At 40.1% G+C, this 13,157-nt stretch overlaps 1 protein-coding gene across 1 annotated transcript; it reads left to right on the top strand.

Annotated features, from left to right (window-relative positions):
- Nucleotides 1-6,684: 6,684 nt before the first annotated feature.
- phox2bb (paired like homeobox 2Bb) lies at nucleotides 6,685-8,680 on the top strand. Its single transcript, XM_078261320.1, has 3 exons — nucleotides 6,685-6,925; nucleotides 7,571-7,758; nucleotides 8,197-8,680. Exons 1-3 carry the CDS (start codon nucleotides 6,685-6,687, stop codon nucleotides 8,623-8,625), a joined length of 858 nt encoding a protein of 285 aa, XP_078117446.1. The 3' UTR covers nucleotides 8,626-8,680.
- The last annotated feature ends 4,477 nt before the right edge of the window (nucleotides 8,681-13,157 follow it).

The following is a 13,157-nucleotide window of genomic DNA, read 5'->3' as shown; positions in this document are numbered from 1 at the left end:
GTGTCATCAATATGGATGGCTTTCCTGAGGAAGAGCAAAAAAGACAAAGTGTACATGAAATTCAAGGAAGTTGACTTCCTCGTGGCCAATATACAGTTTAGTTTCTGTTAGTGAGCAGAGAGATATGTGTGTGCATATAGTTAAAGTGTCCTGCACCAACATGTGTCTTTAGTTATAGCTAGTTTTGTTATAGTTGGGTGGGGCCAATTTGGGATATACCAACATGTCCCAACATAACTGATCAACAGCTGTGTGGGTGGGTCTGTAGGAGCTTTAAAGAGTATGTATCAGCTGTCCCACCCCTACAGGTGTACATGACGGGCCAACACATCTGTATGGGTAGACCATAAGTGTGTGGCCGATTAAAGAGAACATTACGTTTTTTTCAAGATGCTTTTAAGAGATGTTTGTCCTCGACTGACACTGATACAAGTTTTGTTATATTGTCAATGTATTCATGAAAACACAGCACCCCAATCAAGTATTGATTAATGATTGTGCTTGACTCCTCTGGTCTGTTTGAAACAATATTGGGCAGAGTATCCTGTTGTGTGCATGTTATGAATATTAGAGGCCCTTGTTGGGACTCTTTTGACTATATGGAAATAATAATTCATATGAGTTGCCTGATGGTTTATGCAGATGGAGGCTGGGGGCAAAAACACAGAGTCCAATGTACAAGAGAGGCCATGTGTTTAGTCCTAACACATCAAAAGAATATGAGATGAGAGAGGGGGGTGCACAAGGCGAGACAAATTTGCAGCTTTAGAAATTGATAGCAGGTGTTTACATGTGGTATCTTTTGCATATTATAATGTCGAAGCAGGGGTGTGCAATAAACATTACAATGCGTTGTAATCAATATAATTCACAATGACCATGACTTTTTATGATGGATTGGGAGACACGGCCTACTGTAATTGCTGCCCACTCCTCCCTCCCTTCTTCCTTCCTTTCACCCTGACGCCTCCGCTGCTGCTACAGGCCAGTCTCTCTCTTCCCCTTTTTTTTGACATTAAAAACCGCTCCATCATTCTCGATGCGCCGCCTTGTCGCCTGCCGCTCAGATGACCATTAATCGCTTAATTCCAGTAAACCTACGTGCGCACAAAAGACCGCTGTCTGCCGCTTAATGCATGTGTGATTAAGCTTTTAGGCCGACCACACGGCATTATTAGCCAGCAGGTCCTTGTATAGAGGGCCAAATGCCTTCAGGGGGCCCGAGGGTGGTGTGGGGTTGAGGAGGGGTGTGTGTGTGTGTGTGTGTGTGTGGGTGGTGGTGGTGGTGGGGGAAGTTAATGACACTGACCCTCACTTCCCCAACAGCTATTCAATTCAACAATAATAACGGGTCACGCAGCTGATTTATGAGGCTGAGGCTAATAATTGTCAATTGCTAATGTGGGGGTGGGGAGGGGGAGCAATGCCAGTAGACTATGCTAAATAAAATATGCCTTGACCCCACTGGGGGTGAAATGCAGGGGGCCAAAAAGGAGAAAAAATGACAGATGATGTTTCTGATTGTGCCCCCCCCGGAAAAAGCATGTTGCAGCTTAACTGCGTCTAAAAACTCAAGGTTGTTTGAATTAAAACGTATAGAGCAGCAACATCGAGGCCACACTCAGGCCTGCATGCCCCATCCGTCCGCCTGCATGTCTGCAATAAATTAATAACAACCAACCCATGTGTCGTGGAGAGGCGGATTCAATTACTAAGTTTATTTACAGGGAAAATCTCATGAAGGCCATTGACCAACGTTAAACAGCGCGGGATGAAACGATGACAAGAGCTCCGATAAGAATTTAATTCCATCTCATTTCAGACGATTTTATGAATCAAATTCTTGAACACTGGCAAGAGATTTAATGATCACATCTTTGCGAAATCTTATTTCAGAACCGGTCGATGGCATTTCTCTGCGTTAATGTCGATTTAGAGGTTGGAGTAATTTAGTAATTGATTCCTTGCCTGGCTCTCGTTCGTGCCAAGCCGCGTTTGAGGGTAATATGTTTCCTAATCTTATACCCCGGAATAAGATTTTTATGTTAATCCACTGGCTGGTCTCCTGGTCACTTGGGAAGCCCAGATAAAGGCCCAAAGGGGCCGGAGAGGCCAGGAGAGACGAGCCGTGCTCTGCAGGAGCTGGCCGCAGAATCTGGAAAGCAACGATACGAGTTAATGGGAGATAACAGGAAAATATCGCACACACAGAAGAGCCTGTAGTACATGAGAATAACACATTTACCTTTTTCCTCGTGTAGAATCTGTAAATTAATAATTTTGTTTAACATAGGCTAAATAGCAGGTTCATAAATCTGCTTTGACTCCCCTTTATTTACCATACCAGGCGATGCTTGACCCCAAATATCGTTATTTTAGAATGTATCATAAACTATATAGATGCACAAACTCTACTTTCTGCATAAACATCTAGATAAAATGAGAGCAGGTAGGTTTGTCCTCCTCCACATCTCTGCCTATCCCCATCACGGAGGCGCACACTGCCCTCAGATGTGTGCCAAAGACAGAATAAAGAAGCATCAGGTTAAAAAAAAACGTCTAATAACAATAACAACACGAGCCTGCATGCAGCAGACTGAGACATGAAGTCTTTTGTGCTGCACGGTTTTTTCTGCAGACACCGAGAGAAGACACCAGCTTCTAATTGAATTTGCCTCTTCTCCAGATGTCACTTTCCATCTGTGCGCTCGGAAACGCGATGCGCTTTTTACGCACCGGCCTGGAACAGCTTTAAACTCAGATGTTTGACTTTTTTCTCCTCTCTTTTGTGCCACCATGTTTTTTTTATGTGCAGTGTCATATCTTACAAGCAAGGCAGCTTAGAGATACAATACAATATAAAAACAGATTATGATTTATTACAGAATATTATATTTGGTTTTTTTTCGATATTCATTTCATTATTATTGTGGAGTTGGAACAGTAGCTGGAAGTTTTATCTCCGATTATATTCACGCACTTTGCAGGTGAAAGCTTGCCTTTATCCATCCTGTCAAATTGAGACATCAGACTAAATTGCCACGAGAGCATCCCCAAAATGATTTTTTGTATCTGCTCTCGAGCCCCTCCCCTGCAACACGCGGCCTTATTAATACCCGTTTTGATAAGCGTAGGATTTCCTCGGGCGAAGGAGTGAGACATTGTAGGTGAAATGTGACAGCGGGACCCTCCCATCGCGGTCTCTCTCTTTATCCTCCTCTGTTTCTTTGCCTTTTCGGGGGAGTGGATCCATCCAATCCATCCAGAGACAATGGCATTTTGTTCCTCTTTTTGTCCCTCCTGTCGACCCGCATTCCTATATTGCTGAGCAACGATAGTGCGCACTAAATGGAGAGGAGTTGCTCCCATATCCCCGCTATTGTCCGGCACTTGCCAGGGGAATTTAGGGTCTTGCACACATCGCATTTTCCTGATTTATTTAAGTGAAGGCTTATGGTTGAAGCCCTTTATTTGCCACATAATTACTAATTAACTACCGCTTTACTTGAATTAAAGGATCATTATGATACTGTAAATCACTGTTTGCACGCACTGCTGCTGTTTAGAAACGAAGCTGAACACAACCTGCAGCCACCAGGCCCCTCTGCAGGACGTAAACTGTCTGCACGTTTTGCATTTTGCAAAAGCTAAAAAATAAAATCTATTAAATCAACTCGGACTGCAGAGTCCCGCCTTTCGGATTAAACATTCTCACATCAAAATATCAAACTGTGGCTTCTCATCTCACCCGAAGCAGCTGAAAGAATTAAAAGATGTTGAAACTATAAAAGGAGGCGTTTCAATAGCTGGTGGACTATAGTGTAAGGACTATAGACCGCAGGAATAAAGAGCGACTTCAGTGAAAGAAACCGATGGCTAAAAGCTATAATTGTATTTGCCTCGGCGAAAATCAGAAAAGACTTCTCGTTTCTTTGAGCGTTATTAGATTACATCCCAGAGATGGTTTCTTTTCTCGCTGCCAGACGCGTGGAGGGAGGACGGTGAACCATTTGGCTCTTTGGTTTCAATAATCAAATTAACCATTTGGTACAACTTTTGGGTCCCAGCTCGTGTGTAGAAAAAGGGGGAATACATTTACATAATAGACACCGGGTTGTGTCAAGAAAGAATTACGCACGAAAGAAAAGGGAGAAACACACTGCAACACGTCAGCAATTGTGGTGCAAAATAATTGATGGAAAATGTGAGCGGGTCTATTTTAACAGAAAATACGGGAGCTGCACCTTCCAGCCTGGAGCCTGCACGGAAAAGAAATCTCATTTTCTTTTGTATTCTAAAAACAACTGAATATTTCATTAAACGGCAGTTGTTGTTTTTTTTATTATGAATTTGGTGCCAATATCGAGGGAAGACAGGTCGTTCCTCACAGTTTGGAGGTACCGACACGTGTGTCTGAATATGTAGCCTATTTGAAAATAAAGATCTTAAACGGAGATGAAAGGATGATTTGCACTGGAGTTACCCCAACACATTTTAAAAGTCAATTTTAGACCAGTGACCTCAGACGTTGACCTGTATGTGGTGTCATTTTCATTGTATCTCCTTGTAGTCTCGATTTCAAAAAAAAAAATCCTACACGTTTATTTAATATCTGTCCAGCCTTCTTTAATTAAGATGAAGAAATAAGATCAATCTTGTGAAGGATAAAATCAAATCAAAAGAGAAACAAAAGATCTATAATAATCCTATAATAAAATGTAATAGGTAGTGAGAAAAAGGTTTATAATACGTGTGATAAAAACACTGATATATAAACTCACTATGGAGCATTACGCTCAGGTAGGCTATATTATAGTGATGTTTCAGTGTAAGACCATCAGCACACAGATCAATCACTCAATCAGGCTGGACCAGTGGTGAACAAATTCAAACATCAAACTCTCATCTGCTAAATGTAATTGCTGCTCCATAATTCCTGTTGCGCCTTTTTATGTTTCGATCATTTGGAAGAGAAAAAAAACCCCGCAGCTTCAAACGAGGACTTGAACTCGGTCCAATGAAAAAAAAAAGAAGAAGAAAGAAACACGCGTGTGTACGCGCCATACAAAAGGGTTCACCTTATTACACAAACCAAATTAACCACTCAGCCAATATTGTGGGCCTAAGAGGTCCGATGACTGCCTCACCAGTTCGTTACTTTCATTAGAAAGATGTTATTTGCCAAATAAACGGAATAATGAAAGTAATAAAGACAATTACAAACTCATTTGAATCATAAAAAACACACCCGGAAATTTAGCAGAGATGATACTGCAGCAGTGCAGAATTAGAAAGACGTTGTGGTTATTTGGCAAAAAAAAATATTAAACCAAAGCTGCAAATTCGTTTATTACTGGGCGTAAATTGTAATATGTTGAGACAATTTGAATCTTTCATTTATTGACATCGATTTTAGAAGCAGAAAGACCCGATTTAAAAGTCTAAATTACTAATAAAAACAATGAAAACTGTCAGAACTGGCGCAGTGCAACGTGAATTAAAACAAAGAGAAATCCAAACAAAGGGGGTATTCGGTCCAGTCTGAAGCTTGTTGTTGTGGATGCGATTGGTGCGCAGACACTGTGGGAAAAACAAGCCTTTTATAATCACTTTAACCATATAACATCGTATGTTTTCCTCTAAAAAGAAAAATGCATTTTTTTTTCAGAGCACATTTGCTTGTTTACGTAGTTTTATTGCAATCAATGTCCTAAAACAAAGCTGCATAATTCGGGCCATACATGGTGCAAAAACATTATAAAATAACAGTAAGCCTAGGCTACACTTAAAGCGGGTGACTTCACCTCAGTTGCAGATTTCTATTTGCCAAAAAAAGGAGATTTTCAACCTCAAAATGCCGTTTCAAAACGACAATATCGGTCGTCATACCTGTTAAAATGAGCATGTTTTGCTGCTTGAGTGCAGAAGACCACAGTCATAAACAGAGAGCAAACAGTCGGAGCAGACGGGGAAGAAGAGGCAGAGGGGGAATACTATGTGAAATCCTGCCCAAGGTATACGGTCGCTTAAAAGGCTTAAAAGCTTGGAGAAAATTGGATCAGGGAGAATCGTCACCCAACTTTCATTATTTCCAAGTGGTGTGATTGAATTAAAGGGCAAGATGGTGGTTGGAGAAGAGTGGGGTGGATGGGTAGAGGGGTGGAGGGAGGCGGCGGTGGTGGTGGTGGAGGGGTGCGTAATGGCGTGGTATTAAATTCTAATTAGAGATGCAGGGGATCAATGATAGGGAGGTTGGACAGCCCGGGCCCCCAGTGCCAGCCCAATAGACTGATGAGTTATTGTCATGTAAAAAAGCGCTAGCAATAAGACCAAACGCTTTGCTATTGTCCAAGCGGAAAGAGCCAAGTTTATTATGAGGACTATATGCTCTAGAGACCTCGGGCTAGGCGGCTCTTAGGGGGCTTTTCATAAAACAGGGCTAGGTTCCTATAAAGGAGGCCAGTTTTGGAGCAGGCGCTGAGCAGTGAACATCTACCCACCGTCCAGCCTCCTTCCAACCAGTTCAAACCAAACAAGTCATCTTTCCCCCCCAACTCAGACCGCGCGTCCTCCTCAATTGTATTTTGATTCTTTTTTTCTAACCCAATTTTTTTGGGGTAGTTTTTGTTTGACTTTTTTTTTTCCCGGGAAGTGCAGCTTTCTAACGCCACCGAGCCTTCTCAAATGTATAAAATGGAGTATTCTTACCTAAATTCCTCTGCCTACGAGTCATGTATGGCCGGGATGGACACGACGAGCTTGGCATCGGCCTATGCGGACTTCAGTTCGTGCAGTCAAGCCAGTGGGTTTCAGTACAATCCCATCAGGACCACTTTCGGAGCCACCTCCGGCTGTCCGTCCCTCACGCCGGGGTCCTGCAGCCTGGGGACCCTGCGGGACCACCAGAGCAGCCCGTACGCCGCAGGTAAGCAGCGACTCCGGAGCCTCAACCCGGCGTATTATAGGACGCCTTGATTGCATTTGAAAATGGAAATGTGTTTAGTATTTACCAAACGAAATTTGCTTACACAAATGAAAGAATTTATCACGTTAGAAGCGATTGCAGGCAAGCGGTAATTCGGTTACGGGGTTATACTACCCCAGTCACACCCCAAAACCGCCAACAGAATTATCTTAAGCTGCCAAAATGATAGGCATAATTTATTTACTTTGCGATGAGACATAAAGCTTCGAAAATAATTAGATAACCAAAGACTAAAGCTCATTATTGACACCAAATTGGAGTTACAGTAGCAACAAGCGAGGCGGATGGGAACATTATGACAAGTTTTCAAACTTGAGCCTCAATCTGAGGAGCAACAATTAGTTTAACATCACAATTAACCGCATCACAGGTCAGCAACGTTATCAATTCAGAACTAATTCACAGGTAATCAAAGGCATAATACAATTGAAAGCTTTAGCCCAGCATCCATAACCGGATTTTATACAAAACATCGAATTTGAATTTACTTCAATTTAACAACATTACAGTTACACACACTAACATCTTATACTGCACGAATGGAGCCACTGCACGTCTAACGGTGACATTTTACTTGGTTCACAGTTCCCTACAAACTGTTCACGGATCACGGCGGACTGAACGAGAAGAGAAAGCAGAGGCGCATCCGGACCACGTTCACCAGCGCCCAGCTGAAGGAGCTGGAGCGGGTTTTTGCTGAAACGCACTACCCGGATATCTACACCAGAGAGGAGCTGGCACTTAAAATCGATCTGACTGAAGCCAGAGTGCAGGTACACAGCCACTTGCTCTCCAGCAGACGCCAACCTGCTTCAATTGCGCACAGTTACGCACGGGTGAATTTATGAAGCAAATAAGAAACATTCTAACACATTTAAACTAATCACTATATTTTAGTAAAATAAAAGCTTTACTGCTTTGACATTATCGACTGATGGCCTTCAACTGCTGGCGCCATATAACACACACACACTCATGCATTAATGTGTAAAATAAAGATGGTGTTTGTCTTTAGGGACACTTTAAACATCAAAATGCATTTATAAACACTGATGTAGAGTTAATTCCCCTCAGCTGTGCTTTAGAGCCTTGTTGGTTAAGGTATAGTAATACTTCATTTTAGATGAGCAATGATTTATTTATTTTTGATCCCAAAACAACCCTTCATGGTGATTTAACTTTCGTTCTTGCACCCTTGCTCAATTTTCCAGGTGTGGTTCCAAAACCGGCGTGCCAAGTTTCGCAAGCAGGAGCGAGCAGCTGCAGCGGCCGCAGCGGCTGCCAAGTCCAATTCTGGAAAGAAGTCCGACCTTAGAGATGAAGACAGTAAAGAGACCAAATCCACCGACCCCGACAGCACAGGAGGACCGGGCCCGAACCCCGTTCCCACCTCCAACTGCGGCGGACCGAGCCCCACCGGAGGCCAGGTCAACACCACCGGGAACGGACAGGTGGACCAAGTGAAGACCTCCGTGTCCAGCGGCATGGGGGTGACAGCAGCGAGCCAAGGCTGGGCCACCGCTCCTGGGACCATCACTTCTATCCCGGACTCATTGGGCGGGCCGTTCGCCAGCGTACTGTCGTCTTTGCAAAGACAGAACGGAGCCAAAGCTACATTAGTAAAGACCAGCATGTTCTAATGAAGCTTCACAGCGGGGGAAGAAAAACAGCAGAGGAAAAGAGATACGGTTCCTCATCCTCCGGAGACTGAAAAGCAATTGCCCATGACAGACTTAAGGACAAAAAAGAGCAGTTCAAAAGAAGATGACGACTTGGTTATTTTATTTTTATGCCTTGCGCCGTTTCTTGTGGTCAGTTGACACTTTTGCTGTGAAAATATCCATCTTGACAAGTCAAATTGATTGATAATTTTTGTTTTCTTAACTGTTAGTTGGGTGAAATGTTTTCACTTGTTTCCGGTCATGTCTAAAAACTGAAATCCTAAAAAAAGGCAGACGGCATATTACTGTACTAATATCAACACAATTACACTTCTGTTGAGATTCGTCACGCGTAAATTCAGAACAAGACAACATATCTCATCCCAAAGCAAAATGCCCCTCCTGTTTTAAGATACAAACGACACATTTAAGACTGAATACTGGATGAAGTGACTTGTTAAGATGAACATTTTTTTGGCCAATGTATGAGCCAACACAGACATCTGCGCACTGGAAACGCGTCGTGCCATCAAGTGAGCAAAGGAGCCTCGTTGAGTCGCATTATATGTCAGAGTTCAACAGCTGCTTTGTTTGGTAGAGAGACGTTTAATATCCACGACTGAGGATGCTCTCTCACAAATCCACAGTCCGACACAACAAATACCCAACGAGACGCTGACACCATTTGCTTCTCTGTTCTCTATAAACACAACCTGCTGTTTGGAAGTAGCCTCTTTTCAGCTGTGTTTTTGTTTCCAGGGCGGCTGAAAGTTTAGTTTCTTTAAATTATCGATATAAACACAATTATTTCCTCGAGAAAAAAAAAAGGCACAAACTACTGCAATGTTCACCTCTGACAGGAAATCTGTGTGTTTTGTGTGTCTTTCTACGGCAGTGTTTTTGTGGCTCAAACTGTATAGTGTTAATACGTATAATTGTCTCCTATAGTTGAACCATAGGCCATACTCCCTCGTAGATCGATCATACAAGTCTTTTTGATGTTTTACAAAATTCCCTCGGAAGAATTTATTTTGGGTAAAAAAAAAGAAAAAAAAAGGGAATGGATGCAAACATTGTATTTATTTCTATATAATTTGCATGTTGTCTCTTTGTCTGATTTTACAATGATTTCTCTTCCATTTTGTGAGCATTATGTTACATGTTTTGTCCAGGATCTGAAAGTTATTTATATGTAGGTAATGAATGCTTATATTTAAGAAGGAAATATTTCTACATGTGCACATAGTTTTCCAGGTGTACCATTGAAATGGTTGTTGATGATAAAAAAAAAATAATAGTCCAAGTTGCTTTGTCATGTTGTTTTCTTTGGAGAAATAAGAAAACCCAGTCAAGTTATTCGTTAGTGTATTACAGCTTTACTCATTCTTTAACAATCCTAAAATAAGCTTCTTAATGATTACTCTGTTATAAATGCAATGTTTTCGGTCATGGTCGTTTTCAAAGGACGGAGATTTCAGCACCACAGACAGCTCCGCACCGCTTCACAAGTTATTGAGTCTTTAAGGTTTATTTTTCCTCAAACAAAGGTTAAAATATTTGCCTTTGAATGAACATAATTCCACCCAGTTCCAACGCAAATGTCACGAATCAAGTGTGGGCCTTCTGTAATCCGACAGTTTGAAAAACCGCTCCAATGATGTCAAGACGATATACAAGATTTAAAATGCAGGAAAGACGGAAACAATTTCATCTTTCATGAGCAGGTATTTTAAAATCATTTTAAAGAAAATTACATTTTAAGCTCATCATCTCACTGGTTGACTTTCTTAGGTGAACATTTTAAAGTAGGTGTTGAACCAATATCTGTGACGCTGGAGGATCAACTACATATTACAATACGTGACACTATCTGTATCTCTGGGGTCACAATTTATGGTAACAGCAATTATATATTTATGACCCAATCTTAAGATATCTGGGGTCACAATTTTGGATCAACAGCTACCAGAATTTACCCTATGAGAATATTATGGATGCATCTTTTTGGCAACATGGTAACACAGATAAACCCAACACCCAAATTTACTTAACCTTAATCCCAAATCTAACCATAATCTGAGTTTAATCTAAATTAAACCCAAATTGATATCTAACATAACGGGCAGAATTAAAGACAATTTTTTAATAGAGTTTATTACTAATTGGGTCTGTTTTTAGCCTTGTTATCTGTTTATAGTATTGTTGTATCTGTCATCAGCAACCTTTTATTCTGAGGCTTTTGGCAGTTCTCCTTCTGACACCTCCCTGGTTAAATAAAGGTTAAAGGATAAAATAAATAAATCAAATAAACCACGAGGGCAACCTGCAGTAAACACTATTTGAAGTAGAAACAAACTTCGACACAACACTGGTTTCCCAAAAAAAGACCTGACTTTCAGTTTCCTCTTTAACACAATTGCTTCTTGTTAAAGCCAGTGACTCGATCTGCAGCATCAGATGTTTGAAGTATTTATTCACGTTCCGTTACTTTAAATCTTTTAGTTCGTGCATTACATTTTTTGAGATTATTTGAAAAATTAAAAGACAGAAGCAGATCTTTAATTTATAACATTTTATTTATAAACATACAGTATGATATAAATGCCATTGCATTTAAACATCAAATTAATCTATATTTCGGATAGTGTTCAGGTGAATATTACAATAAATACAGAACAGACGTAAAGGTTTCATTCCCCAACTATCCTGTTAGGAAAACTGTCTGAATATAGAGCTCCGTCTCAAAGATCCTGCTATAAGAGACTCAGCCGAGATTTATTCAATAACTAAATGAGGATAAAAAATAAAATACACAACCAGAACAGAAGCTTAAAAATACTGTAGATCAGAGAGATGAAACCGGAGGAGAAGCTTGGCTATAGGACGCAGTTCAGGAGGAGGCGGCTGCTAGTTTGCTTTCATACAGCAAATCATTTGGTTTTAGGCTTAAACGTGCATTTTATTTTTTTTCATCCACAATACATAACCGAGCTCCTCTCATACAAGTTTTAAAAAAAGAAGCAAGTGACCTAAAATGTCCAGCTGGCAGCACATATCTTTAGTTTTCATCCAACCAAATATTGCACAGGTGCAACTGCTGCTGGTATGAGTGTTCATATTACCTTTGCTGTTTAACTAGATGCAACATTAACTGGTGATTTTTGTGTTTTGTAATTGTATTAATGAATCCTACCACTGAGCAATTATCAAAATTACCTCAACTAATAGCATACAGAAGTCTATATCTCTCTAGAATAAAACATTCAAAATGAAATCCATGGTATGCCCTGCAGTATATATTTTTCCCAAATATACAACAAATGTATTCCTTTGCACTGGTTTTTATCACTGCAAATCACTGAGGAATAACGGGGGAAATATGAAATTAAAGGTGTTGTTTATGTAAAATAAGCAGTACTGAAGTAAAGCGTGATGTAAGGGAGGGCTGCAGCCTGTCTGTCTGCAATTTAAGGGTTCAAATTTGGCCGTATCCCTCCCTACACCCATACAAATGAAAAAGAGAAATACAACACCATACAGCTGGTGGGTTTTTTCCTGCATCACTTTACTTTCCTAAGGCACATTAAAGTCCTGACTTTCCAAGCGGACAGACTGGCCGAGGAGCAACCTGCTGTGACCCAAAGCACAAAAACAGCTCACGAGTCGTGTTATCGCCCTAAAGATGAAACTACATCCGTAATATGTGTTTATATTAGAGGCTAATTTTATTCAGGAGCACAGAACAAGATACATTGTTCTGTAGGGACAATAGTGACTTACTGTAGATATTGTGTCTGTGGATCTAAATCTATGGTTTGTAGTGACCTTTACTGCACTTCCTAAATTAAGTTTTTGTATACATTTTGTTTCAATCTATCACTCAATTAAAGGTGAATTGAATTATTCATATTTTTCAGATCTATTCTGTTTAGAGAAATAACAAAATCCAACCCGAGCTGCTTGACCACATAGTTCTCTCCAGCTTTTGGAATTTTATCCAAATTAAGAAAACCTTTCTCAAATGATAAAAAAAAGAAAAAGTAATTTATTAACTATGTGATGTACTGCATTTCCATCATATGGAATTAAATGGCAAATATTCTAATTTTTGGAATATCTAATATTTAGGAAAATAAATCCTGATTTTACTTAACCACCTTAAATACTTGACCATATTCTTTTTGTGTGTGTTCACTCTTTTCTTTTCAACATGGCTGCCACCCCAGAACAGTCTCTCTCTCTCTCTCTCTCTTGCTGCATGATGAAACAGAGTCTGTGGTGGTATGTGGACCAATCAAATCCAGATGTCACTCACATATCAGATGACATAAACATGAATATATATAGAATATATATATATATATATATAGAATATATATATAGAATATATAGAATATATATATATATATATATATATATATATATATATATATATATATATATATATATAGAATATATATAGAATATATATATATATATATATATAGTATATATATATATATATATATATA

The sequence above is a fragment of the Sander vitreus genome, chromosome 10 (genome assembly GCF_031162955.1).
Source record: "Sander vitreus isolate 19-12246 chromosome 10, sanVit1, whole genome shotgun sequence".
In the NCBI taxonomy this organism is placed as follows: Eukaryota; Metazoa; Chordata; class Actinopteri; order Perciformes; family Percidae; genus Sander; species Sander vitreus.
Note: the sequence above shows the minus strand (reverse complement) of the source record. Positions and strands in the feature narration are given on the sequence as shown.

Coding starts and splice junctions, on each gene's coding strand:
- phox2bb (XM_078261320.1), top strand. CDS start 6,685: ATGTATAAAATGGAGTATTCTTACCTAAATTCCTCTGCCTACGAGTCA. Junction 6,926..7,570: donor GAGCAGCCCGTACGCCGCAG/GTAAGCAGCGAC, acceptor CTTGGTTCACAG/TTCCCTACAAACTGTTCACG. Junction 7,759..8,196: donor TGACTGAAGCCAGAGTGCAG/GTACACAGCCAC, acceptor TCAATTTTCCAG/GTGTGGTTCCAAAACCGGCG.